Raw genomic sequence first — 27,504 nt, forward strand, 5'->3', positions numbered from 1 at the left:
CCGGGCGTGGTGGCGCACGCTTGTAATCCCAGTATTCGGGAGGCTGAGACCGGAGGATCACGGTTCGCGGACAGCCTCAGCTACTTAGTGAGGCCCTCTGCAACTCAGTGAGACCCTGTTTCAAAATAAACGCGCAAAAAAAAAGTTTAGAATACATGGCTTCGAACCTTCGCAATACTCCCATTTCAGCCTCCCAAGTACTGGGATTACAAGAGTGCACCACCAAGCCCGGCTACAATTTTTTTTTTTTTTTTTTTTTTTTTGCGGGTCTGGGGATGGAACCCAGGGGCATTCGACCTCCGAGCTACAGCCCCTGCCCTATTTTTTATTCTTTATTTTGAAACCGGGTCTCACTGAGTTGCAGAGGGCCTCACTAAGTAGCTGAGGCTGTCCGAGAACCGCGATCCTCTGGTCTCAGCCTCCCGAATGCTGCGATTACAAGCGTGCGCCACCACGCCCGCCTCGTATATATTTTTAATTGAATCTTTAAATTGTTTTAGTTTAGCGGGGAAAGTCACTCCATATAATTCTGTGAGCTCGGCCAGTTCTATCAAAGAAAGCCAAGAACTAAGATGCTGACTTTGGACATGGTGCATTCTGGAGCAAAGCCTGACTCCATCCTGGTCTCCCCGTGTCCCAGGCCGGTTCAGCCTGCCCCTTTCTCCCTGAAGCAGGAACAGGGCGCTCCCAGGTTCCGAAGGAGGCGCGCTTAGTAGAGACCAGAACTCTGGGAAGGCCATCCCTCTCTATCCAACAAGGACGAAGGGGAGAGCTGCTCCGCTTTTCCATACTTCTGGGCTTGAATGCAAAGGGTCACACTGGCGGAGGCCAAAGCGGTTTGCGGAGACAGCAAGGGTAGGGTGGACCGCTGCTTCTCCAGGCCGGCCTTTCATCCGAGCGGCGGTTGCCCACGCCTAGCCTGAGACCGCCGGCTTCTCAGCTAGTTACGCGCCTATCTTGTGCTAGGCACCGAGACGTTCAGCACAGCTTTAAGCCTGCCGGGCTCCCGGGGCCGCAGAGCCCTTGTCGCCCCCGCAAGGAAGACGTGGGGCTCCCGCAGGGCCCCGGCGGGCTCACCAGGTCCGCCTCTCCAGGCCCCGGGGCGCTCGGCGTCCATAGCAGTGCAGGTGAGGTCCGTTCTGCGGCCAGCCACTTTCCGGCCTTTCACCGCCACCGCGCCGAGATCCCTCAGGCGTGGGCCCCAAGGCCGGGGAGGCTCAGCCGCCCGCCTACCGAGCTCCGCTAGCGTCCTTAGCAACTGGACGCAGCGTCGTTGTTAAGCGGAACCGACGTTCCCAGGGCACACGCACACTCAACCGGATAATATTGTCCCTGATCGGTCCCCGTACACAGGCGCTCGTCCCGCCCCGCAGCCCGTTGGCCAATCGCGCCGCCGACTCTCTGACGTCACGGCCCGGGCGGCCAGTCGGAGGCCCGCACGCGGAATGGCCCGCCTGCGCCCCCGTCTCCGGGAAGAAGGGGGTGTGTCGCGCCTGCGCAGCGGGTCTGGCCGCCGGCTCGCGGCGCGTGGCGGAGCTCGGAGTCGCGCGAGTCCCTCTCGGGTCGGGGTCCTGGCGGTGCCTGGTGCTCCCAGGCATGTCGTGGCTCTTCGGCATTAACAAGGGCCCGAAGGGCGAAGGCGCGGGGCCGCCGCTGCCCTTGCCGCCCGTGCAGCCCGGGGCCGAAGGGGGCGGCGACCGCGGCGCCGGAGACCGGCAGCCGCCCAAGGACAAATGGAGCAACTTCGACCCCACCGGCCTGGAGCGCGCGGCCAAGGCGGCGCGCGAGCTGGAGCACTCGCGTGAGTGCGCGGCGGGCTCCCTGCGCGCGGGAGGGCCGGCCCGGCACCCTGTGCGCCTCCCTCCGTGGCGAGCGAGGCGGCCGGCCGGCGGCCAGGGCCCTTGCAGAGGGACAGGTCGGCGGCGCGGCTGGGCCCAGCCGTGTGTGTGTTGGTGGCGGTCGAGCCCACAGCCCTGCCCACGTCTTGGTGTGAAACAGGGTCACGCTAAATTGCCGAAGCTGCGCACCTCCTCCCCGGGCCTCCCAAGCACTGGTGTGCCCCACCCCGGGCGGGGGTCGGCGGGGGTCCTGGTCTTTGTCACCGCTGCGCGCCTGGGTCGGAGGCTTCCGCCCTGGCCTCCTCCACGTGGGGCCGGCCGCGGCGTGGCTTGATCGGAAGGTCGGCGCGTGCGGCGGCTCGCAGACTTCCAGCTAACCAGAGAAGCGCATCTGAGAGCCATTGGTTTCAACGAGAGTACAGCAGATTTTGCGTTTATTATTTAAGAACACTCGCAGCCGGGCGTGGTGGCGCACACTTGTAATCCCAGCATTTGGGAGGCTGAGACCAGAGGACTGCAGTTCACAGACAGCCCCAGCTACTTAGCGAGGCCCTTCGCAACTCAGCGAAACCCTGTTTCAAAAAATATAAAGACTGTCCGGAGGTGGTGGCACACACTTGTAATCCCAGCATTTGGGAGGCCGAGGCAGGAAGTTCGCGGTTCGCCTACAGCCTCAGCTACTTAGTGAGGCCCTCAGCAATTTAGTGAGACCCTGTTTGAAAATAAAGAGTAAAATACAGGGCTGAGGTAGAATGCCCCGGGTTTCACCCCCAGTACCGCAAAAAAAAAACAACAACAAAAAAAAACATTTGCATTTGGGTGGGCATAGGGCATTGGGCTCTGGTCAAGACTGATTACTCTGTGTCAGGTGTCAACAATATCTGGACTTTTTTTTTTTTTTTGGCGGGTCTGAGGATAGAACCCATTGGCCCTATTTTTTCTTCTAGGTGTTTTTTATTTTGAAACAGGGTTTCACTGAGTTACAAAGGGCCTCACTAAGTAGTAGCTGAGGCTGTCAGCAAACTGCAAGCCTCCTGTCTGGGATTACAAGCCTTCGCCACCACTCCGGGCTAGTTTTGATGATTTTTTTTTTTTTTTTGCGGGTCTGGGGATGGAACCTAGGGACATTCAACTTCCGAGCTATACCCCCTGCCCTATTTTTTTATTCTTTATTTTGAAGCCGGGTCTCACTGAGGCTGTCTGTGAACCGCGATCCTCTGTTCTCAGCCTCCCGAATGCTGGGATTACAAGCGTGCGCCACCACGCCTGGCTTAGTTTTGATGATTTTTGTTAAGACCTTTTCCCCGCCCTGGTGTTGGGGATTTAACTCACAGGCATTTTACCTCCAATCTACATCTCAACCCTATTTTATTATTTTGAAACAGGGTCTCACTAGCTTGATGACAGTCTCTGCTTGCTGAGGCTGCGATCCTCCTGTCAGTCTCCCAAGTACTGGAACCCAGTTTAAGATCTATAGTTTTTTTTTTTTTTTTTTGGTGGTACTGGGGGTGGAACTCGGGGAAAAAGTAGAAAAGCTTTCTACTTCCGGGCTATACTCCCCGACCTATTTTATACTTTATCTGGAAACAGGGTCTCACTAAGTTGCTGAGAGCCTCACTCAGTAGCTGAGGCTGGCTTTGAACCTGGGCGATCCTCCTGTCCAGCCTCCCAAGCGCGGGGATTTTAAGTGTGCCACCACGCCCGGCTTAAGATCTGTAGTTTTAAGGGGCTTGAACACATAGAAGTAGCTGAACAAATACTGACTGAAATAGTACTGTGGTTCTCAAAATTTTGTGTAAGCACTGGCTTCCGTGTGTGTGTGAGTGTGTGTGTGTGTAGATGTGGAACCCAGTGGCACTGCAGCTCCATCCTTTACCCCATCCCTCTTTTTATTTTTTATTTGAAAATGGTCTCACTGAGTTGCTAAGAGCCTCCTTAGGTTAAGACTCACCTCGAAACTGCGATCTTCCCGTCTCAGCCTCCCAAGTACTGGGATTACAGGCATGCACCACCATAACCAGCTTAATTTTTATTTTGAGTCAGCTTTCCTAATTTTTTTTTTTTTTTCCTTGCTGGTCTGGGGATGGAAGTCAGGGGCATTTGACCTCCAAGCTACACCCACTGCCCTACTTTTTATTCTTTATTTGAAACTGGGTCTCACTGAGTTGCAGAGGGCCTCACTCAGTAGCTGAGGCTGTCTGCAACCGCAATCCTCCTGTCTCAGCCTCCCGAGTGCTGGGATGACAAGCTGTGCCAGCACACCCGGCTTCCTAATTTCTTAAATCTTCCCTCAGCCTTCTGAATAGCTTGGATTACAAGGGTGTGGACTGTTCCTGGCTGATGGGTGATTTCAGGAAAGGTTGAGTGGGAAATGAGGGCTGAGCTTCCAGGGATCTGCGACAACGGACTTCTGACCTGTGACCTAGTGTCCCGGTCAAGGCTCAGCCTGGGGACCCCTTTCTGCCCACGCTCCTGGGGTTTTGCCCACAAACTATGGCCAGAATTTCAAAGTTGAATCTTCGCTGTTAGCCGCCCAGCCCCAGGCCGTTACACAGGACTGTGAGAACAGCTTTGAGTGTGCCTGAGGGAGCAGCATCGGGGTCTGCTCGTCCAGTCTGTTGGTGCCTCTGAGTTGTTCCCCAGGTCCTGGAACTCCTGCCCCAGAACGTCCCCGCCAGAGCGCAGCGCCTTTGCCTCTGCTGCCCTTGGCCGAGCCCCCTTCTCTGGCCTGGCAGGGCCTCCTGTGGCATCAGTGGCTGCTTCCTGAGGGCTTTTTCCAATGTGCACTCCATCTCTTTCTTAAACTGGGGATTAAACCCAGGGTCTCTAACACATCTCCAGGCTTTTTTGTTTTGTTTTCTTTTGTTTTTGTAGTACTGGGGATTGTACCTAGGTATATTCTACCTCTGGGCTCTATCCTCAACCCTATTTATTTTTGTGGGTCTGGGGGTGGAACCCAGTGGCATTTGCCCTCCAAGCTACATCCCCTGCCTTATTTTTTTTTATTCTTTATTTTGAAACAGTGTCTCGCTAACTTGTGGAGGGCCTCACTAAGTAGCTGAGGCTGTCCGCTAACCAGGATCCTCCTGTCTCAGCCTCCCGAATGCTGGGATTACAAGCCTGCATCACCACGCCTGGTAACTTTATTTATTTATTTATTTATTTATTTATTTATTTATTTATTTATTTTTATGGGCTGGAACCCAGTGACATTCTACCTCCAAGCTATACCCCCCGCTCCTATTTTTTAGTGTTTTTTAATTTTTATTTTATTTTTTATATTCTATTTTTGGTGTTACTGGGGGTGGAACCCAGGGGCTTTCTACCTCTAGGCTATACTCCCAGACCTCTTTTATATTTTATTTGGAAACAGGGTCTCACTAAGTTGCTGAGAGCCTCACTAAGTAGCTGAAGCTGACCTCGAACCTGTGTGATCCTCCTGTCTCAGCCTCCCAAGCGCAGGGATTACAAACATGCGCCACCATGCCCAGCTTTTTTTTTATTTTATTTTTTGAAACAGGGTCTCACTGAGTTGTGAAGGGCCTCCCTAAGTAGCTGAGGCTGTCCGCTAACCGCGATCCTCTGGTCTCCACCTCCTGAATGCTGGGATTACAAGCGTGCACCACCACTCCTGGCCAACCCTTTTTATTCATATTTTGGAACAGGGTCTTTGTTGGGTCTCCTTAGTTGCTGAGGCTGGTCTCAAGCATGCAGTCTTCCTGTCTCAGCCTTCCAGATTACAGGCGTGCACCACCACCACCCCTCCACCCCTGTCGGCCCTGACTTTAATTGACCTGTAACAGCTCACCATGTGGCGCTTGCTGTTACTTGGAGCCATTTATCCCAGAGCACTCTGCCCTGGTGTAGTGTCTTGGCAAGAAGACTGGGCCAGCTGGGCGTGGTGGCACACGCTTGCAATCTCAGCATTCGGGAGGCTGAGACTGGAGGATCACGGTTTGCGGACAGCCTCAGCTACTTAGCGAGGCCCTCTGCAATTCAGACCGTTTCAAAGTAAAGAATAAAAAATAAGGCATGGAGTGTAGCTCGGAGGTCAGATGCCTCTGGGGTCCATCCCCAGACCGCCCCCCCAAAAAAAAAAAAGACTGGGCCACATGGAGAGCTCAAGGCTCAGAATGCTGCTCTGCTCCCGGGAGCCCAGAGGAGAGCCGGGAGCCATGGGTGAGCAGTAGCATCAGGCCGGGCCCGGGACGGAGGCGTCAGGCTCGCAGGACCGCAGGCCAGCTGCCACTGGCTGTGCAAGGCAGTGCAGTCAGTACTGGCGCTCAGGCCCAACAGGGCAGGCCCCGTGTGTGCAAGGCCTCAGCAACTCAGTGAGACGGCCTGATTCAAAACAAAAATACACAACAGGTCCGGGGTTAGAGCCGGGAAGTAGAACACCCCTGGACTCAATCTCCAGGATCGCACAAAAACTAAGAAAGTAACTAATTGTGAAGTAACTTACACCCTTGTAGCTCAGGAAGGTCACGTGGACGCCAGGCCTGTGCTGACATCTGCCTACTTTCTCTGCTCTCCCAGGAGAGCTGTAGTTGCTCCACTTTCAGGGGAAGAAATGGCCTCAAAAAAAGTAACTGAGCTTGCCAAAGGTCACGTGAAGATTAACCAGGGGGTGGGGTCGGGGTAGGGGAGCTGGGATGAGCCGGGAGCTTGGCCCCCTCCGGCCCTCCCAGGCAGTGCGGTGGGTCACAGGGGCCGTGGCTTCGCACCTGCGCGTTGGGGCAGGCCTGTGCTTCCTGCTGCCTCTTCTCAGGGCCAGGCCTTCATGTCTGTCCCCTCACTGGCAGGCAGTCCAGCAGGTTGGCGTGGAAGGTCCTTCCCAAGGCCTGATGCTGCTGCCTTCGGCCCAGTTCATGCCAGACCGCCTGCTCTTTGCGGAGGGTCCCCGAGGGCACAGCTCCCATCACGTGTGTCTGAAGTGTGGGTGTGCTCCAGCAGAGTCTCACACGTGGCAGGCCTCTCCTGGGTTCTGCTGGTGCCCCTCTTCTTTTTTTCTTCTTTGTGGTACTGGGGATGGAACCCAGGGGCATTCTACCTCCAAGCTACACCCCAGCCCTATTTTTTAAACCTTATTTTGAAAAAGGGTCTCACTGAGTTGCAGAGGGCCTCACTAAGTAGCTGCGACTGTCCTCGCACCGCCATCCTCCCGTCTCAGCCTCCCGAGTGCTGGGATGACGAGCGTGCCCACACGCCCGGCTTGCTTGTGTCTCTTTCTCACGTCCTCGTCCCTCTGGTGGCTTGCAGTCCTCAATGGCACACCAGTTGTGATAGATAAGAGAAGCTTAAAGAAATGTACATGGCACAACCCGTCAAGGACACTTCAGGCAGAGCCCACCTTTTTCCTAGTTGGGGAATGGCGACCCATCCTGGACAGGTGTGGGGTCCCTTCTGAGGGCTCTCCACCATGTGATGATCTCCTGGGGCTGAGGTCATGGCCTTGAACCGGCCCTCAGTTGGGGATGTGGCAGTGGTCTTTGGCGGGAGGGGTACTGTGCAAGCCCTGGGCAGGAATGAGGGCAGGCAAGGAAGTGGCTGACCGTGGGAAGTTGCCTGAGTGTTTCCTGGCTGAGGCAGGGCGCAGTCCGCAGGAGGCCGCGGGCCAGCGCGCGCCCACTGACTGCCGGCACCTGTGGCGGCCTCACGTCCGTGCCTAACCGTCTTTCTCTTCCGGCAGGCCACGCCAAGGAGGCTCTGAGTCTGGCTCAGATGCAGGAGCAGACGCTGCAGCTGGAGCAGCAGTCCAAGCTCAAGGTGAGCTGTGCAGGATGGCGGGGATCCGTATGTGGACAGCGGCTCAGTGCCCAGCTCGGGGAGGCCCTGGAGGAGTAAGGCAGGTGCGGGAGTGTGGCCCTGTCCCTGCAGCAGAGTCACTAGAAGGGCAGGTGTGAGGTGAGGTGTGTCTGCCTTTCCTGACGCCATGGGACCTGTTCTCAGAATCTCACCTCAGCCGGGCGTGGTGGCGCACACTTGTCATCCCAGCATTGGGAGGCTGAGACCGGAGGATCGCGGTTCACGGACAGCCTCAGCTACTCAGTGAGGCCCTCCGCAACTCAGTGAGACCCTGTTTCAGAAAACAACAACAACAAAAAAAACAGGGCAGGGGGTGTAGCTCAGAGGTCGAATGCCCCTGGGTTCCGTCCCCAGACCCGCAAAAAAAAAAAAAAAAAATCTCACCTAATTTTTCTGCACTTAGCAGGATTTTATTTTATTTTATTTTTTGTACCAGGGATTGAACCCAGGGCCTTCTACCTCTGAGCTCCATCCCTGGTTCTTTTACTTTTTTTTCTTTAGAAACAGGGTTTTGCTATGTTGTTTTGCTACTTTGCTGAGGCTTCCCTCAAACCTGCGATCATCCAGCCGGGCGTGGTGGCGCACGCTTGTCATCCCCGCGCTTGGGAGGCGGAGACAGGAGGATCGCGCAGGTTAGAAGCCAGCCGCGCGCGCTGGCTTAGGAGACCCTGTTTCCAAATAAAAATGTAAAAATAGGTCTGGGAGTGTAGCCCGGAGGTAGAGGGGCTTCCAGGAACCCCAGTACCAAAAAAAAAAAAAAAAAAAAAAAAAAACAAAAACCTGCGATCATCCTACTTCTGCCTCCCAAGTGCTGGGGTACCAATAAGCGCCACCACACGTAGTTTTGGCAGGACTCTTGGTGCTAGAGTACACGGTTAGCTAGAGTAGGCTCTTGCCCCTGGCTCTTGTAGACTGTAGTCACAGCCTGAGCTTGGGACAAGGCAGCACCTGGTGCCTGCCAGGGGACTGACTCCATGCCCTAGGTCTGGCCTGGCATACAGGGGCCCTCCCAGGCTTTTCCCAGTGCTTCTCTGCCTGGTTCTTCCTGGCTCCTCCTGGGCCTAATCTCTGATATGAGCACAGACAAGACCCTCTTGGGTGTGTGGGTGCTGGTCCAGGCCATTTGTTCCAGAAGTGCCCCTGCCCTGTTCAGTGCCCATGGCACCAAGCAGCTGGCTGTGAGAGATGTTGCCCCCTCCCCCGGTGCTCTGCAGCCTGGGGCAAGGGTCCTGGAGGCCTTGGGCTTCGAGTGGCATGTCTGAGAGGTGTGCTCTGCAGGAGTATGAGGCCGCCGTGGAGCAGCTGAAGAGTGAACAAATCCGCGTGCAGGCTGAGGAAAAGAGGAAGACCCTGAGTGAGGAGACCCGGCAGCACCAGGCCGTAAGGGCGGTGGCGCTAGGGTTGGAGGCCGGGGTGAACTGGAGAGGGGTGATGGGGTCTCTTTGTTTTCAAAAGCTGAGGCTTTGCTGGGTGTCAGCTGTAATAGCGAGCCTTGGGAGCCCTCTGCACAAACACCCAAAGCCGTATTCCTCCACACTCAGCCCCCAGCCCACCCGGTGCATGCGGGTGTTTGTGGGATGAAGGCAGCTGACCTGAGGCTCAGCACCTTAGGGGCTGAGTCTAGGGTCCAGACCCTGGCTTTCCCAGCAAAGGTGTGTCCTCACCTCTTCCTCCACAGAGGGCCCAGTACCAGGACAAGCTGGCCCGGCAGCGCTATGAGGACCAGCTGAAGCAGCAGGTGAGTGGGCGCACCTCCCTGGTCTGTGGGCGAGCGCGGGAGGGTGGCTTTCCAAGTGGTGGCTCCTGTCCTGAGAGGACCATGCTCAGGCTCAGATTCACACGCAGACAAGTGAACAGAGACACACGTGGGCGCAGCCGTGTGCAGCCAAGCATGCAGGCACACACATGCCTTCCTGTGTGCCTCCAAGGCACAGGCAGGGCTCCCAGCGATCTGAGGCTCTCTCGAGGGGAGATCTACCCCGGAGGGCGCTGGCTGACTGGGGTGGGGGGCAGTGATTGCTGCAGCCAGGGGCAGTCTGAAGCCTGGACACTGCTGTCCCTACGTCAGTGCTGCCCTACGGGGGGTTTCCTGCCTGTGCTGGCTTTTGGGGGGTTTTTGGGCACTTTTGCCTGTTGTGGGCTTTGCAGCCACTGGGCTTCGTGGGCAGAGTAGGGCAGGACGGCTCTTCTCCCCGCTGGGCTGAGGCTGTTGTGGAGGCCGCTGCCTTTGCGGGGGAGCAGTTCTCTCGGCTCTGTGTCCAGGGCCAGTGTCAGAGGGGCCTCCTTTGGGGCGTGGGGGCGCGGGACCCTCGGGTAGGCAGAAGTTTCCCCGGCTTGGAGCAGTATCAACATCTGGGCTTGGTGATGGTTGCTTTCATGATTTTAAAAGCTTCTCCCTTCTTCTGTGGCTTCTTAGCAACTTCTCAACGAGGAGAACTTACGCAAGCAGGAGGAGTCCGTGCAGAAGCAGGAGGCCATGCGGCGAGGTAGGCGCTGTGGGGAGCCGTGGAAGCAGGGGCCACGGGTGGGTGTACCTCGCCCTGTGGGTACCTCGCTTCCCATGAAACATCTAGACACTGTGTTTGTGGGGATTCCCAGCTGAGGACCACGTTCCAGAGTCTGGGGCTTCCGAGCTGACCCTCGTTTTCTGTGTGGGAGGTGCCCACTTGGCAAGAGCCCCCTGCACCCTGCTGCACAGGGAGTCGAGCCCTGAGGCTGTGTACACGGCTGGCAGAACCCCGTTGGCCATCCTGGGTAGAACTTCAGTTACGACAGACCGCGGTGTTAGCTTCTTGCGCGCTGTGTCCCAGAGGAAGGGGCGGGGCTTTCCTGTCCCAGTGTGTCTGGTAGGGCGGGTGTGAGACCACCATGTCAGTCCCACTTTGCCATGGCGGTGGAGTAGCCCTGTGGGGTTTGCAGTTAGTTTTGACAAGCACATGTTATTAGAGCATGTACGATGTGGTATTTTGATAGTTGTGTTTCAGTGTATGTGGGCTTGCTTTGTATTACATTTTGTTTCTTTCAACATATTATCCTTTTCTTTGGAACCCAGATGCTTTCTACCTCCGGGCTATAATCTAAGACATATTTTGTTTGGAAACAGGGTCTCACTAAGCAGCTGAGGCTGGCTTTGAACCTGTGCAATCCCCTCCTGTCTCAGCCGCCCAAGTGCTAAGATTTTAAGCGTGCGCCACCATGCACGGCTCAACGTGTTATTTTAAGAAGCCATGGACCACAGGCTCTGGCTAGGGCTCCTCTGTTGGAGGGGCTGGCCCTGGGGTGTGGGGTGCGCATTGAGACCCTGCACCGTCGCTGGTCCTTGTGCCGCTGAGGTCTGCGTGTGGGCAGAGACGGCGCGGCCCAGGCTGAACTCCGCTAATCCTACCTTGTCCCGGCAGCCACTGTGGAGCGGGAGATGGAGCTGCGGAGTAAGAATGAGATGCTGAGGGTGGAGGCGGAGGCCCGGGCGCGGGCCAAAGCTGACCGGGAGAACGCAGACATTATCCGCGAGCAGATCCGCCTGAAGGCCGCTGAGCACCGCCAGACCATCCTGGAGTCCATCCGGTGAGGAAACGGTCCCTGCCTGGCCGTGTGTGGGGCTGGTTTGGGTGCGCTCCAGTCCTGCAGGCCGTGCCCGGCAACTCTGGGTGGGCCTGTGGTGGAGCACCTTGCTCTTCAGCCGTGGGTCAGGTCCCCTGTCTCTCTCACGTGGCTCTTTTCCCCGCAGCACGGCTGGCACCCTGTTTGGTGAAGGATTCCGTACCTTTGTGACCGACTGGGACAAAGTGACTGCCACGGTGCGTACCATGTGTCCTTGGGAGCGGGCTGGCCCTGCGCCCTGCTGGCCGGGCGAAACCCTAGCATGTCGCCTTGCTGCAGCTGATGTGGGGTGGAGCGGCTTGTGCTTTTACCATCTGCTGCGCCACCCGTTCCTCCCTGCCGGCTGTGCTGGAGCCTCAGTTGGGGCCCCTTTGAGTGATTCATTGTTGACTTTGTCCGTTTTTTGTTGCTCTTTTAAATACCTGAAGTTGGGTGACTTACAAGGAGGCTACTTGGCTTAGTTCTGGTGCGGGAGAGCCCAGATGGCAGCCACGAGCATCCTGGCCAGGGCCCTGCTGGATCCCATTCTGCAGAGAAGTGGAAAGGCGCCCACCCGGTGCAGGAGGGCCGAGCATGCAGACGCCTTGCTCCCTGGCATCCCCTGGGAGGCCGCGGAGCCCTGAGACCTCCCAACCCTCCACTGGGTACCATTTCTTTTTTTTTTACTTTTTTACTTTTTTACTTTTTTTGGTGGTACTGGGGGTGGAACCCAGGGACATTCAACCTCTGAGCTACACCCCCAGTCCTACTTTTTATTCTTTATTTGGAAACAGGGTCTCACTGAGTTGCAAAGGGCCTCACTAAGTAGTAGCTGAGGCTGACCGTGAACTGCAATCCTCCTGTCCGTCTCAGCCTCCCGAATGCTGGGATTACAAGCGTGTGCCTTCACGCCCAGCTGTATTTTTTATTCTTTACATTGACTAAGTTGTGGAGGGCCGCACTAGGTAGCTGAGGCTGTCTGTGAACCGTGTTCCTCCGGTCTCAGCCTCCCGAATGCTGGGATTACAAGCATGTGCCACCACGCCTGGCTTATTTTTATTTATTTTTGAAATAGGGTCTCACTAAGTTGAAGGGGGGCCTCACACTTGGAAATAGGGTCTTGCTAAATTAAAGAGAGTTTTGGTGGGTTACTACAGTTGGCTTTGAACCTTTGGACTCTACGGGCCACGTTCAAGCCTCGCAGCCTGGGCTCCAGAGGACTTGCTGTGCCCGTCACAGAGGAAGCAGTACTGCCCCTTGCTGTCCAGCTGTGGAGCACTGGATGGCTGTGGGTTGGGTGGGGACGGCCACAGGGCGCCAGCTGCCCTGCCACACGGTGCAGCATGGGTAATGTGTGTGTACACTTCTGAACGTGGGCTCGGTACCTGCGGGCCTTCTGTTCCAGGTGGCTGGGTTGACGCTGCTGGCTGTCGGGGTCTACTCAGCCAAGAACGCCACGGCTGTTATGGGCCGGTATGTGGAGGCGCGTCTGGGGAAGCCTTCGCTGGTGCGGGAGACCTCCCGGATCTCCGTGTTGGAGGCGCTGCGGCACCCTGTCCAGGTACGGCCTCAGCTGAGCCCCGCGCTCCCAGGCTCCGCCTCTCCGGCCTCCCTCACTGGAAGCCCGTGCCTGCAGGTTCTCCTGCTTTGTGCAGGGAGCGCTTGCTTTCTCCTGTGGCCTGCATGCGTCCTGGCCTGACGCTGCACCATCATGGTCTGCGCCTGGTTCTGAACGAAGCCCGGGCCCAGGGTTCATCCTGCAGAGGAGGCGGGCGTGGCTCGGAGTGTGGCTGCTTCCTTGGGAGGCAGCCTCTCAGTCGGCCTGTCCCCACACGGGCTGTGGCAGGTCTCCAGGCCTGGGCAGATGAGAAAATAAATGTCAACAGAGAGCCCAAAGATTGCCCACGCCACAGCAGACTCCATGTGTCCTGGGCTCTGGCTTTGCAGCTCAGGGACCTGGTCTTCATCGGGTGTGGCAGGGCAGCATGTCTGCCCAGCCAACTTGACACTCCCTGTAGGTCAGCCGGCGGCTCCTCAGCAAGCCCCAGGACGCGTTGGAGGGGGTCATCCTCAGCGTAAGTGGCTGTACTTGCAGTCTCTGGGGCCTGGCGGGTGGCTGGCAGGCAGGTGGCCGCACTGGAACTGAGCTGCTGGTCCACAGGGTCCCCGTGCAGGGAGCTTTTGGCTCCTGAAATGTGTTTTGTGGTCTGAGCCCCGCCTGGATTTGGCTGCCTTTGAGCTAGTCCAAGGCCCAGAGAAGTAGGCTGCAGCAGTATCCGTGCACCCTCAGGGTGTCCCGAAACCACGCTCCCCTCACAGCCCAGCCTGGAGGCCCGAGTGCGGGACATAGCCATCGCCACAAGGCACACCAGGAGGAACAAGAGCCTGTACAGGAACATCTTGATGTACGGGCCCCCGGGCACCGGCAAGACTCTCTTTGCCAAGGTGAGAAGGCCTCCACAGAGGGCCTGCCCTCCCTGCTGCCAGTGTGGGGCTGCCTAGCTTCTGGTGGGGTTGTCCCATTGCCGGGCGGGCTGGTGGAGCCTCGGCTTTGCAGAAGGGGAGGGAACGTTTGCTCTGTCTCCCCAAACCCTTCTTGCCCAGAAACTCGCGCTGCACTCAGGCATGGACTACGCCATCATGACAGGCGGGGACGTGGCCCCCATGGGGCGGGAGGGTGTGACCGCCATGCACAAGGTCTTCGACTGGGCCAGCACCAGCCGGCGAGGGTGAGAGCCTCCTCCCACGAACAGGCCTATTCCTGGGTCTGCCAGGTGCTCCTGGGGAGGGGGCTTTAGCCGGCTCGCTGGGCCCCCTGTCCTCAAGGCTGTGCGGGCGCCCAGCACCCCAGGTTCTGAGGAGAGGGTCCATGTGAGTTTCACGCTGAGGGTGCACGGCCTGTGGCGGGAGGGCTCTTGGTGTGTGCACTCTCGGTGTTCCTGTGCTCCCGTCTCTTGTGGTGCGCCTTCTGAAAGCGAGCTGAGGACGCTGGCCACGTGGGCTGCACGTACAGCCCAGGGCTGCTTCAGTTGGCCCAGGCGTGGCCACCTTCCTGGGTTTGCACCCCGCCCCCCGGCCTCACCCTTCTCCCTGGTGTCGCCGCGGCTGCCCCTGCCAGGCACGCCGCTGCAGAGCTGCAGCCTGAGCTCACACGGCGGCAGAGCTGCTGTCCGCACGCCGCTCGCGATTGTCCGGATGCTGCCGGGCATTCACACCTCGTCCTCCCATGCACAGCCTCCTGCTCTTCGTAGATGAAGCTGACGCTTTCCTTAGGAAGCGAGCCACAGTGAGTGATCTAGAAACCCCGGCTGTGGGGGGCGCAGGGCACACCAGCTGGCTGTGATGGAGCCTGGGGCCGGGCCGGCGAGGCCCTCGGCTGAGGCCTCTGCCCAGTTGCTGTTACGCAGGCAGCATGTTTGGTTGGGTTGGGTTTTGTTGGTGCTGAAGGTCGAGCAGGCCCCTGTGCGTGCCTCACACACATGCTACCCCAGGCCTCCGCAGCACCTGGGTCGGCCTGGAGCGAGCTTCGCCTGGCCCTGCCTCACCTCGCACTGCCACAGCCCTACGCGCTCTGCACCTGTCCCCACCTCCGCCTGTGAGACCCTTCTCTTCTTCCTGCAGGAGAAGATCAGTGAAGACCTCAGGGCAGCCCTGAACGCCTTCCTGCACAGGACAGGCCAGCACAGCAGCAAGTAAGCCCTCACCACAGTGCCCTCCACTTTTTTCCTCACGGGGAAAGTGGGCACCGTCGGACACGCAACATGGCTATGGGGAGGGCCCGAGGACCAGTACCCAGCTCCGGGGCATCCATTTGCGCTGGGCTTAGGCCCCACCTGGGAAGGTCTCAGCAGAGTGCAGGCTCACCAAGAGAGCAGGCCAAGGTCCTGGGCAGAGCAGCTGGACCAGAGTCAGCCCCCCAGCCACCCTCCAGCCATCCCCGTGCCTGCCAGGGAGGTGGCCTGGGCTCAGAGCTCCCAGGCGGGCCTGCTCTCTGGGAGCTGGTACAGGAATGTCCTGGACGGAGGCTGGGCCCTCTGCTGGGAAACTTGGTTGGAAAATATCCTCCAGGCCTGGGAAGAGGACCCGCTTGAAGAGCCTTCCAGCGCTGCCCCAGAAGTCATTGCCACGCTGCACCTGTGCCCCGCTGCCTTGTCCCCCCAGTCCTCCAGTCAGGTGTAGCTGTCTTCTTGGGCAGTGGGCTTGTGGCCTTGGCCGCTGTTGAGCAGGCCCTCCCGAGGGCGAGGTGAGGCCTGCTCGGCCACGTGGACGGTGTGCTCAGGCCAGGAGCCTGTCCTGGATGCCAGGGTCCCTGGCTGCTGGAGTGCACACGGTGTGGTGAGGACCACAGTAGGAGGGAGGGCGGCCTCGCCGTGCTGGGGCATTCGCTGACGAGTGGAGGAGGCGGCTCCAGGCCAGAACTGCGCCTAGTTTGTGGAGCAGCCGCGAGAGCTCTTGTTCGCCGGGCCGTGCTAATGGCGCTCACGCGGTCCCGGATGGCTCCTCCTGGTGGTGTTTTTGGTGTGTGGTGCTGGGGATTGAACCCAGGTGCATTCTACCTCCAAGCTGTTGCCACAACCCTGTTTTTTGTTTGGAAACAGTCTTGCTAGATTAATGAGAGTCTGTCCTCAAACCTAAGCCTTCCTCTCTTGGCCTCCCAAGTACTGGGAATCAGACGTGGGCCACATTCCTGGCTTCCTGAGGTGTCCTACCGAGGGCTGGGTGTTGCTCAGTGGTACAGTGCTAGCACGTTTAAGACTCTTGAGTTGTATCCCCAGCACCCCAAAAGAAAAGCTGCCATGTGAAAGGACCCCCAGTGCGGGCAGGTTCTCAGCCGGTCCCCGTTGTGCAGGTTCATGCTGGTTCTGGCCAGCAACCAGCCCGAGCAGTTCGACTGGGCCATCAACGACCGCATCGATGAGATGGTCTGCTTCGACCTGCCGCAGCTGGAGGAGCGGGAGCGCCTGGTGAGAATGTATTTTGACAAGTATGTTCTTAAGCCGGCCACAGAAGGAAAGCAGTAAGTGTCCAGGACGCCATGTGGTCCCACCCTTGCCACCTGCAGCCAGTGGCCACCCAGTCCCTCCTCCCCGGCACTTCCCCTCCCACCTCCCGCAAGCTTGGGCTCCGCGCCCGGCCCCGGGCCTGGTCATGTTCCGCTCAGGTGCCCTTTGCTCAGCTCCCTCGCCCGACAGGCAGCTGTGCCTTGAGGGCCCTCAGTCCTTCCCGGCACACGTGGCCCTAGCAGCCCGCGATTACGTCCTGACCTTCCTGTTGTGTGGAGTGCCTGGGTCCATGGGGTCTTTAAGGGAAGTGGCCCGGGCTGCGGGGAAGCTGGGCGCTCTGAGCCTCAGACCCTCGTGCCAGGTCTGGGGGTTGACAGGAGCCACTGTGGGGCCATGCCGCCTGTGCCCAGGCCGCGATGCTCCTGACAGCCTGTGCCCTGGGTCAGGATGCTTCCTGTCAGCAGAGGTTGCTCTGTGTCCAGGGCCTCGGGCTCCTGGTTCCCCATATCCAGGCCTGAATCATCATTCCTGCTGCCCCTGCTTTTTTTTTTTTTTTTTTTTTTTTTTTTTTTTGGTGGTACTGGTGATGAAACCCAGGGCACTGTACCACTGAGCTACACCTCTAATCCTAGTTTTTTTTTAATTTTTGAAACAGGGTCTCACTGAGTTGTGAAGGGCCTCGCTAAGTAGCCAAGGCTGTTTGTGAACCATAGTCCTCTGGTCTCTGTTTCCCGAATGCTGGGATTATAAGCATGCACCACCATGCCCAGCATTTATTCTTTCTTTTGAAACAGGGTCTCACTGAGTTGTAGAGGGCCTCACTAAGTAGCTGAGGCTGACCGTGAGCCGCGATCCTCCTATCTCAGACTCCCAAGGACTGGAGTATAAGCATGTGCTACCGTGTCCAGCTGCTAGCCTGCTCTTATTTTTTTGTGGTACTAGGGACAGAACTTAGGGACATTCAACCTCTGAGCTACACCCCCACCTCTTTTATTCTTTCTTTTGAAACAGGGTCTCACTAAGTTGCAGAGGGCTCACTAAGTAGCTGAGGCTGGTGCAAAGCTGTGATCCTCCTGTCTCAGCCTCCTAAGCGCTGGGAGACAGCCCGCACCACCACGCCCGGCTGTCATCCTGTCTTAATGGAGTGCGTGGGCCCAGGCGGCTCAGCTCGACTTCCCACTCCCTTCACGGTGGTTTCTGTGCCTTGGGTGGGGTTCTTGTGGGAAATGAGGATGCGCGGCTTTCCTCCCTTGATCCACCTGCCCCGTCAGCAGCTTGTTGCTGGCCAAGCACGTAGATGGCCCTGGGTGTCCAGACGTGGGTGAGTCGAGCTAATAGTTGGTGCAGCTTCACCCCCACCCGTGACCACCCTGGCTCGGGCCTCCAGAGCCTCCAGGAGGAAGGGAGGTGCCCTGCCCTCCAGGAAGGAAGGAGTGGGTAGTTGGGCTCACCCAGCCAGGGCTGTTGAGAAAAGCCACCAGCATCTGTGCAGGCCGTGGCCTCTGCCTCAGCTGTTGTTGGGCCTTGGCCTGCCTCCGCGCCACCTGCTGTGGTGCTGAGGCCAGAGGGTACCACTTGGAACTCTTCTTCCAGACGCCTGAAGCTGGCCCAGTTTGACTATGGCAGGAAGTGCTCTGAGGTCGCCCAGTTGACAGAGGGCATGTCGGGCCGGGAGATCGCCCAGCTGGCCGTGGCCTGGCAGGTGAGTGGTCCTGGAGTCCACCCGCTGGAGTTCCCATCGAGGATGCCCTGTGTGGGGAATGAGGGCTCTGTGCGGACCTGTGATCCACTCAGGGCGCCTCTGTTTTTGTGTTTGGTGCTGGGGATTGAATCCAGAGGTGGGCTCCCTCTGAGCTACACCCCCAGCCCTTTTTATTTTTGTTTTGAAACAGACTCTTGCTAAGTTGCTGGATCCTCCTGTTTCAGTCTCTCCAAGTCCTGGGATTACAGGCCTGGGCCCCCATGCCCAGCTCTCAGAGCGCCGTTTTGGGGGCTGTTTCCAGCTGAGTGTGTGCTGAGGTCAGCGGCCTGGCCTGTCTTGTCTCCACTGGAGGTGGTGGACGTGGCCGAGCATCCGGTGTGGATGCCGGGGTTTCAGGGCGGACACGCAAGAGGGCGCGTCAGTGGGTGCCACACGCTGACTGCCATGGCGGGTGCAGCCCCGCATCGGCGGCGCAGTGTAAGGCTTAGGTGTGTGGGCTCCTGAGCGGCTCTGCAGGCGGGGACGGCATTGCCGTGGCTCGTCCTGCTGCGCTCACAGTGCGCACCTCTCGTTGCTCTTGAGGGCCAGCGCTGGCTCTGCTGCGTCGGCCTGTCGCAGTGTCCAGGGAGCTGAGGACGGCCAGGGTGGAGGGTGCTGTGGCCACGTGCTGCCGCCTCCCAGGAGCCCGCAGTCCTGGCTCATACCCCAAAACACTCGTACCTGTGGATGTAGGAGGCTAGTTGAACGGCTGCTTTGCCTTGAACGTCGAAGCCTAGGCACGGGGATGCCGTGAGAACACCCCGGCTTTGCGGCCGTGCTGAGGGCCTCGCGTGGAAGGCCAGCGAGTGGCCAGCCGGAGCCCGGGTCCTTGTGGCCCAGGTCTGTCTACAACACAGCAGAGCACAGAGCGTGGCAGGGACAGCCGGGCGGAGGCAGGCAATAGCCCTGGAGCCAGCTGAGAGTGCTTAGCGTGGCTCTGGCGAGGGCATTTCAGCATGTTGGGGGCGGCAGGACCCAGGGGCTTTTCTGCCTCCAGACTACATTCCCAGACCTATTTTATGTTTTTCTCCTCCTCCTCCTCCTCCTCCTCCTCCTCCTCCTCCTCCTCCTCCTCCTCCTCCTCCTCCTCCTCCTTCTTGGCTACATTCCCAGACCTATTTTCCTATTTTGTTTTATTTCTTCTTCTTCTCCTTCTCCTTCTCCTTCTCCCTCCTCCTCCTCCTCCTCCTCCTCCTCCTTCTCCTCCTTCTCCTTCTTCTTTTGTGGTACTGGGGTTTCTGGAAGCCCTTCTACCTCCGGGCTACTCTCCCAGACATATATTTTTTATTTGGAAACAGGGTCTCTTAAGCCAGAGAGGCTGGCTTTGAACCAGTCTGATCCTCCTGTCTCCACCTCCAAAGCGCAGGGATTACACGCGTGCGCCACCACGCCTGGCCTCTATTTTATGTTTTATTTGGAAACAGGGTCTCACTAAGTTGCTGAGAGCCTCACTAAGTAGCTGAGGCTGGCTTGGAACCTGTGCGATCCTCCTGTCTCAGCCTCCCAAGGGCTGGGATTACAGGCGTGCGGCACCATGCCGGGCTGAGAGCCCTTTGGTGGAGGCCGTGCTCACGCTGTGGGCTCACGGAGGTGGGCAAGCAGCGTGGGCTGTGACATCTGTGGCGGCAGGCCCCGGGTCGGGCCTCCAGGTGCTCTTATTTCATCTTGCTGACTTCCTCGGAGGCCCAGTCCACAGATAGTCCTCTGGAGGGTAGCTTCAGCCCGTGAAATGTTAGGGTGGCCAGCGTGGTGGTGCACACTTGGAATCCCAGCCCTTGGCAGGCTAAGACTGGAGGATCACGGTTCGTGCCCAGCCTCAAGTACTTAGGCCCTCCACGACTGTGAAACCCTTTCAAAGTAAAGAAAAAAGCGAGGCGTGGTGGTGCGTGCTGGTAACCCCAGCATCTGGGAGGCTGACGGCATGGTGGTGCGTGCTGGTAACCCCAGCATCTGGGAGGCTGACGGCATGGTGGTGCGTGCTGGTAACCCCAGCATCTGGGAGGCTGACACAGGGGATCGCGTTTCACAGACAGTTACTTTAGTGAGGCCCTTTGCAACTCAGTGAGACCTGTTTGAAAATAAAGAATAATTTAAAAAACAGGGCTGGGGGAATAGCTCGAAGGCAGAATGCCCCTGGGTTCCACCCCCAGTACTGCAAAAAAGGGGGGATAACATACTGAGCCATCCTGGCAGGTGGCGCCCTCTTCATGGGGCTCTCAGCAAGACAGCTCACCTCCCTCTGCAGGCCCCAGGGCCATCGCAGTCCTTGAGTGCTTACGGGAAGGTCCTGGGCTCCTGGCCACTGGTTGGTGAGTGCTGTCTGGGAGGACAGGAGATGCACACCAGTGGCCGCCCTCCCTGGCCCCAGGACTCTGGGTGGCGCTGTGCCCACATCCCGCTGTCGGCATGTCTTCCTGTTGCCCCTGCCGTCCCCCTCCGGGGATCCCACCCCTTTGTGTGGACTGCTCACCATTATGCGGTTCAGGGGTGGAGTGCATTTCTTACAGGTGGGGTTCATCCTCCAGACAGAAGCCCCTCATGAGCTAGGCGAGGTGGGAGGCTGAGACAGGAGGATCACAGGTTTGAGAACAGCCTCAGCAAGTAGTATTTGTGTGTGTGTGTGTGTGTGTGTGTGTGTGTGTGTGTGTGTTACTGGGGATGGAACCAGGGGCATTCTACCTAGTTACTCTGTGTGTGTGTGTGTGTGTGTGTGTGTGACTAGGGATGGAACCCAGGGGCATTCTACCTAGTTACTCTGTGTGTGTGTGTGTGTGTGTGTGTGTGTGTGTGTTACTGGGGATGGAATCCGGGGGCATTCTACCTAGTTACTCTGTGTGTGTGTGTGTGTGTGTGTGTGTGTGACTGGGGATGGAACCCAGGCGCATTCTACCTAGTTACTGTGTGTGTGTGTGTGTATGTGTGTGTGTTACTGGGGATGGAACCCGGGGGCATTCCACCTAGTTACTGTGTGTGTGTGTGTGTGTGTATGTGTGACTAGGGATGGAACCCAGGGGCATTCTACCTAGTTACTGTGTGTGTGTGTGTGTGTGTGTGTGTGTGTGTGTTACTGGGGATGGAATCCGGGGGCATTCTACCTAGTTACTGTGTGTGTGTGTGTGTGTGTGTGTGTGTGTGTGTGTGTTACTGGGGATGGAACCCAGGGCCATTCTACCTGAGCCACATCCCCAGCCTGAATATTTTATTCTTTTTTTTTTTTTTTTTTTTTGGAAACAGGATCTCTTAAGCCAGCGAGGCTGGCTTCGAACCTACGCGATCCTCCTGTCTACACCTGTCTCCACCCAGCGTGTCTTTTGGTTTTGAAACAGGATCTAACTGAGTTGCAAAGGGCCTCACTAAATAGCTGAGGCTGTCCACAGACTGTGATCCTCCCGTCTCATCCCCCATATACTGGGATTACAAGCGTGGGCCAACACATTCGGCGCACGCGCATGTGTGTGTGTATGTGTGTGTTTTAATTTGGTTTGAAACAGTCTATTAGATTGCTAAGAGACTTGCTATATTGCTGAGGCTGGTCTTGAACCTGTAACCCTCCTGTTTCAGCCTCCCAAGTCTTAGGATTGCAGTTGTGTACCACCACATTATCCTAAATATTATTTATTTGTTTGTTTATTTATTTATTTGGTGGTACTGGGGATGAAACTGTTCTACCTCCGGGCTACACTACCAGACCTATTTTATATTTATATTTGGAAACAGGGTCTCTTAAGCCAGCGAGGGGTTTCGAACCTGCGCGATCCTCCTGTCTCCGCCTCCCAAGTGCAGGGATTACAAGCGAGCGCCACCACACCTGGCAATATTTACTTTTTAGATTCATTTTTTCATTTATTTTGTGGTAATGGGGATTGAACCCAGGAGCTACACCCCAGCCCTGCCTTAACTTTTTTGTTTGGAAACGGGTCTTATGAAGTGGCTCTAGGTCTAAGTTTCTGAGGCTGGTCTCATCCTGACTTGGCCCTGAGTGGGCTCGCATGTGTGTGACACTGCTCTTGGCCATCCCTAGTGTCCGTGCGTACTGTGAGGTGAGGCTCCAGCTTCACTCTCTTGAGCGGGGATCCAGCTCTCCTAACACCACTCACTGTAAAGATTGTCCTTCCCCACTGAGTGATCCTAACGCTGCTCAAAAAATACTTCACCCCAGCAGAAGGGCCCACATCTGGAGCCAGCCTCAGCAACTAGACCCTGTCTCAGAAAGGAAAAGGGAGCCGTCCGTGGTGGCTCCTGCTTGTAATCCCAGTGCTTGAGAGGCTGAGACAGGTAGATCGGATTCACGGACAGCCTCAGCTACTTAGTGAGGCCCTCCACAACTCAGACCCTGTTCCAAAATAAATACCCAGGCATGGTGGTACACACAGTATCATCCCAGCATTTGGGAGGGTGAGACAAGAGGATCGTGGTTCGCAGACAGCCTCAGCTACTTAGTGAGGCCCTTTGCAACTTAGTGAGACCCTGTTTCAAAATAAAGAATAAAAAATACGGCTGGGAGTGTGGCTTGGAGGTAGAATGGCCCTGGGTTCTATCTCCAGTACCACAAAAAGAGAAAGAAAGAAAGAAAGAAAGAAAGAAAGAAAGAAAGAAAGAAAGAGAGAGAGAGAGAAAGGAAATAGGGCTGGAGTGTGGCAGCATGGAGATAGAATGTCATGTCTGTGGGTTCCATCCCCAGTACCTCAAAAAAAAAAAAAGGCACTGGGGAGCCGGCCATGGTGGTGCACACTTGTTTTTTTGGTGGTAATGGGGTTCTTGGAAGCCCTTCTACCTCCGGCTACACTCCCAGAGCTATTTTTTATAGTTTTATTTGGAAACAGGGTCTTTTAAGCCAGTGAGGCTGACTTCGATCCTGCGTGATCCTCCTGTCTCCGCCTCCCAAGTGCGGGGATTACAAGCGTGCGCCACCACATCTAGCTTTATTTACTTTTTATTTGGAAATCAGAATCATTCTACATCTTAACTATACCTCTCAGCTATTTTAATTTTAATTTTTTATTTTTTGTGGTTCAGGGTATGGAACCCAGGGACATTCTACATCTGAGCTACACCCCTAGTCTGATTTTTTAATCTTTTGTTTTGAAAAAATCTTTTCCTTTGAAACAGGGTCTTACAAAGTTGCAGAGGGCCTCCCTAAGTAGCTGAGGCTGGCCAGGAACCCTTTGTCTCAGCCTCTCAAGTACTGGGATTACAAATATGCACCACCAACCTCGGCTGCAGCCCCTTTTTCTTTTTTGTGGGTTTGGGGATGGAACCCAGGGGCATTTGACCTCTGAGCTACTCCCCCTGCCCTATTTTTTATTTATTTTTAACAGGGTCTCACTAAGTAGCCGAGGCTGTCCGCAAACTGCGATCTGCTCGGCTGCAGCCATTTATTTATTTATTTATTTATTTATTTATTTATTTATTTATTGTGGGTCTGGGGATGGAACCCAGAGGCATTCGACCTCCGAGCTACACCCCCTGCCCAATTTTTATTCTTTATTTTGAAACCGGGTCTCACTGAGTTGCAGAGGCCTCACTAAGTAGCTGAGGCTGTCCGCGAACCGCGATCCTTGCGTCTCAGCCTCCCGAATGCTGGGTTCACAAGCGTGCGCCACCACGCCTGGCTAGCCCTTTTTATTTTGAAACAGGGTCTTGTTACCTTGCCAGGGCTGGCCTTGCACTTGTGATGCTGTACTCTATGCCCTGGGCTCTTCCACACGTGCGTTGGTGTCTTCTGAGAGCACACGTAGTTGCACACTCAGTGCACGTGATGTGACCTTTTCCCTCCCAGTGTCTGAGGCAGCGCGTGCAGGGCCCGGCTGCGTAGACGCGCGCCCCTCCTCCGTGCGCAGTGCTCTTTGGAGTGGCCTTGTGGTCCTTCCTAGGTGGAGGACAGTCCCTTCTGTTGTAGTTTGAGAGTGCTTTCATCAAGCACGCGGTGTCGCCGGGCGTGGTGGGCACCCTTGTCATCCCCGCGCCTGGGAGGCGGAGACAGGAGGATCGCGCAGGTTCGAAGCCAGCCGCGCTGGCGTAAGAGACCCTGTTTCAAAAATATAAAATAGGTCTGGGAGTGTAGCCCGGAGGTAGAAGGGCCTCCAGGAACCCCAGTACCACCAAAAGAAAAAAAAAAAAAAGAACGCGGTGTTGAAGCCTTGTAAGCCCAGCATTCGGGAGGCTGATGAGGATCACAGTTCGCAGACAGCCTCAGCTACTTAGGCCCTCTGCAACTCAGTGAGACCCTGTTTCCAAATAAAGAATAAAAAAGAGGGCTGGGGTATAGCTCAGAAGTAGAATGCTTCTAGGTTCCATTCCCAGTAAGGCAGAAAAAAGGGGTGGGTTGAATTGGATGGGGTGAGGCCGAGGGGAAGACTGCAGGTTCCAGGCCAGCTCAGCAACTTGCTGAGGCCTTCCACAACTTTGTGAGACTTACTGTTTCAAAATAAAAAAGTAAAAATGGGGCTGGGGTATAGGATGTTCAGAGGTACAGGGCCTCCGGGTTCAGTCCCAAACACCACAGAAACAAGGTGTTGTGTGTGCAGCCGTGGCACAGTCCTTCACCTTAGGGGCTGGAGGCCAAGGCAGGATGGCCACGAGAACAGTGCCAGCCTGGGAAGCTTAGGGGAGTCTCTGCCACCATGACAGACACCTGGAATCCCAGCAACTCAGGAGGCTAGGACCAGCTTGGCCAATTTAAAAGAGGCTGGAAGCCAGGCGTGGTGGCGAACGCTTGTAATCCTAGCAATCGGGAGGCTGAGACCTGTAGGATCGCGGTTCACAGACAGCCTCAGCTACGTAGGCCCTCTGCAACTCAGTGAGACCCGGTTTCAAAATAAAGAATAAAAAACAGGGCAGGGGGTGTAGCTCGGAGGTCAAATGCCCCTGGGTTCCATCCCCAGACCCGCCAAAATAAATAAATAAATAAATAAAATAGGCTGGAAGCCAGTAGTGGTGGCGAACGCTAGTAATCCCAGCATTTGGGAGGCTGAGACAGGAGGATCGCGATTCTCAGCCAGCCTCAGCTACTTAGTGAGGCCCTTTGCAGATCAGTGAGACCTGTTTCAAAATAAAGAATAAAAACAGAGCTGGGGGTGTCTGTTGGAGGTAGAATGCCCCTGGGTTCCATCCCCAGTACTACAAAAATAAAAATAAAAAAAAATAATGGCAGATGTAGCTCAGTAATAGAGTTCTTGCGTAGCGCACGTGGGGCCCATGTTCCTCCCCAGCCTCACAGTAGAAGGGCGTTGACTTGCCGGGTGCCTGTGGTCTACGGGAGATGAAGCCTTGTCTGTGGGCCTAGGATTCAGTGGTTGGTTTCAGGCGCCCAGCTGTGTATCTGCAGTGCCCACTGCCGAGGCGTGAGCCTGCTGGGCCTGGTGAGGCCTGCCTCTTGTCCGTGGGCATCGGTGTGTGCTGTTTGGGTGACTGGCTTTGATTCCAGGGCAACACTGGCCCCATGGAAGGAGTTGGGAGGCCTTCCTCTTGAAGAGGTTGATGCTAATTCTTGGAATGTCCAGGGGACTCCAGTGAAGCTGTCAGGCCCCGAGCTCACCCTTAAACTTTCTTTCATTTCATTTTATTATTTCCTTATTTTGTGGATGTGGCCTCCCTATGACGCGCAGGCTGACCTTGAATTGCTGGGCTCAAGGAATTCTCCAGTACACGCTCCTAGGCCTTTGTCCTCTGCTGGGACCACTGGGGCAGAGCTGCCCCATCTACCCCCAGGAACCCAGGAGCAGCTTCCTGCCGTCCTGCCTAGGTCAGCCCGAGTTGGCAGTCTGGCTCCGTGAACTGGGCTCCCTGGCAGGTGGTGATGGGTGGTGGGCCATGGCGCCTGCCCCCGGTAGTCTTTGCTGCCGCTCGCCGGTTGTGATCTCCACCATCTTGGCACCCCAAGGCAAGGTGTCCTGGAGGCTGAGCTCATGCAGGTTCCTCTGCTTGGGGCTTCCGTGTCCTCCAGGCGCACCACCTCCCGCCCCCTGCTACGCACCACCAATGAGCCCCCAGGTCCCACCCGACCACCAGGGCCCTGGGCTGCCACGCCCCCCAGGGTCCTCGATCCCCACCATTCTGAGGGCGCAGCCTCAGAACCTGCGAGTTCTGTGATGTGGGGCTCTGGGGGCGGCATGCCTGGGTGGCGCAGAGCGTTGGGCACAGCAAGGGGCTGTGGGCCTGGCTAGGAGTCCTGTGTGCCCCACAGCAGCTGCAGCTCTCCTGAGCCTTGAGTTCGGGCTGGCCCACAGAGCAGCGTGGCCTGGGGTGGGCCCACGGGACTCTGCACAGCCGTCACGCCTCCGTCCCCGTAGCTCAGCGCTACTTTGCCCTGCAGTGGGGCAGAGGCAGCGCCGGGGTGGTCAGGGCCCCCAGCTGGTGTGCCCGAGCCCGCTGCGGGCGTGTCTGGACCTCAATGCCCTCTTTCTCCAGGCCATGGCGTATGCCTCTGAGGATGGGGTCCTCACTGAGGCCATGATGGATGCCCGCGTGCAGGACGCCGTCCAGCAACACCAGCAGAAGATGCAGTGGCTGAAGTTGGAGGGACTCCGGCCCCAGGCCAGCAGGCTCCCACAGCCCTGAGCCAGGGTCACATCCCACCCGGGCTCCCGGCACACGTGGCCAGGAGAGCTCAGCTGGCCTGCAGCCTTCTCTGCCCGGGCTGCCCCCTGCTGTGGCTGCAGGCTGGGGCATAGGCCTTTCCCCAGAGATGTCGCCAAGTCTGATGGCTGCGGCTGTGCCGGCAGGACCAGGGCCGGTGGTGCCCGGCTGAGGGTGAGGAGGCCCGGACACCACCCCACCCGCACACTTCTGTGCCAAGAACAGCCCCGTCCGACGCGGCTGGGTCCAGAGCAGTGGTGTCCAGTGCGTGGGAGGTCTCCGCCGCCACCCTTCCCCTGGAGCTGGGCTTTTTATCCAGAATCTAATAAAACTGACTGAGTCTGTGCCTTGTCTCCTGGTTTGGAGTGAGCGCAGGCAGCAGGGTCCTGCAGCCATGGGGCCAGAGGGGACGCAAGAGGCAGAGGCTGGAGCTTTCTGGAGAGTTTACTGGCAGGGTGGGCTTCACAGTGAGGCTGGGGTGCCTAGGCCGCCCCGCCCCCCTCAGTCACACACGCCCCATGCACGTGCTCCCGTGTGCAGGTGGGCGCAGACCCTGGTGCCTCCCCTCCAGATGCAATGAACAGGTGGACAGACAGGAAAACACAGTGCACGGGAAACAGCAGCTTCAATTAGATGCGGCCTGAGGCCAGGGCCGGCCCCATCCAGGCCCATCCCTGCCCGTCCCCCTGAGAACCCGCCACCCCAGCTTCGGCAGCTCGAGGACGGAGCCTGTCCACGTGTCCTGCCCGGCCAGGAAGGCCAGTCTCCTGTCCTCTGAGGCCTGGCGGCTGTGCCCACCCCAATGTCCCACCGCCTTTATAAAAAGAGGAGACAGCACCTTCTGCTGGGCTCGCCCGTTGGCCACAGCCCAGCCAGCCTCAGGCCAGGACTCCCTGGGCTGGGGCGGCAGTCCATCCTGCCACTGGGCGTCCACGAGGTCCTGTTAGGCCTGCACCGCAGC

The 27,504-nt window shown here is 57.2% G+C and overlaps 1 protein-coding gene across 1 annotated transcript; it reads left to right on the top strand.

Annotated features, from left to right (window-relative positions):
- Nucleotides 1–1,596: 1,596 nt before the first annotated feature.
- Nucleotides 1,597–26,525, top strand: LOC308261043 (ATPase family AAA domain-containing protein 3A; the record flags this gene model as incomplete). The annotated part of the gene is made up of 16 exons (XM_080692711.1): nucleotides 1,597–1,801; nucleotides 7,528–7,604; nucleotides 8,922–9,023; nucleotides 9,322–9,381; nucleotides 10,060–10,129; nucleotides 11,042–11,207; nucleotides 11,371–11,440; nucleotides 12,628–12,783; nucleotides 13,241–13,297; nucleotides 13,542–13,667; nucleotides 13,827–13,951; nucleotides 14,457–14,508; nucleotides 14,844–14,914; nucleotides 16,072–16,239; nucleotides 17,819–17,927; nucleotides 26,376–26,525. 16 exons carry the CDS (start codon nucleotides 1,597–1,599, stop codon nucleotides 26,523–26,525), a joined length of 1,764 nt encoding a protein of 587 aa, XP_080548837.1.
- Between the last annotated feature and the right edge of the window lie 979 nt (nucleotides 26,526–27,504).

This window comes from Muscardinus avellanarius, assembly GCF_963383645.1.
Source record: "Muscardinus avellanarius genome assembly, chromosome: 3".
NCBI lineage: Eukaryota > Metazoa > Chordata > Mammalia > Rodentia > Gliridae > Muscardinus > Muscardinus avellanarius.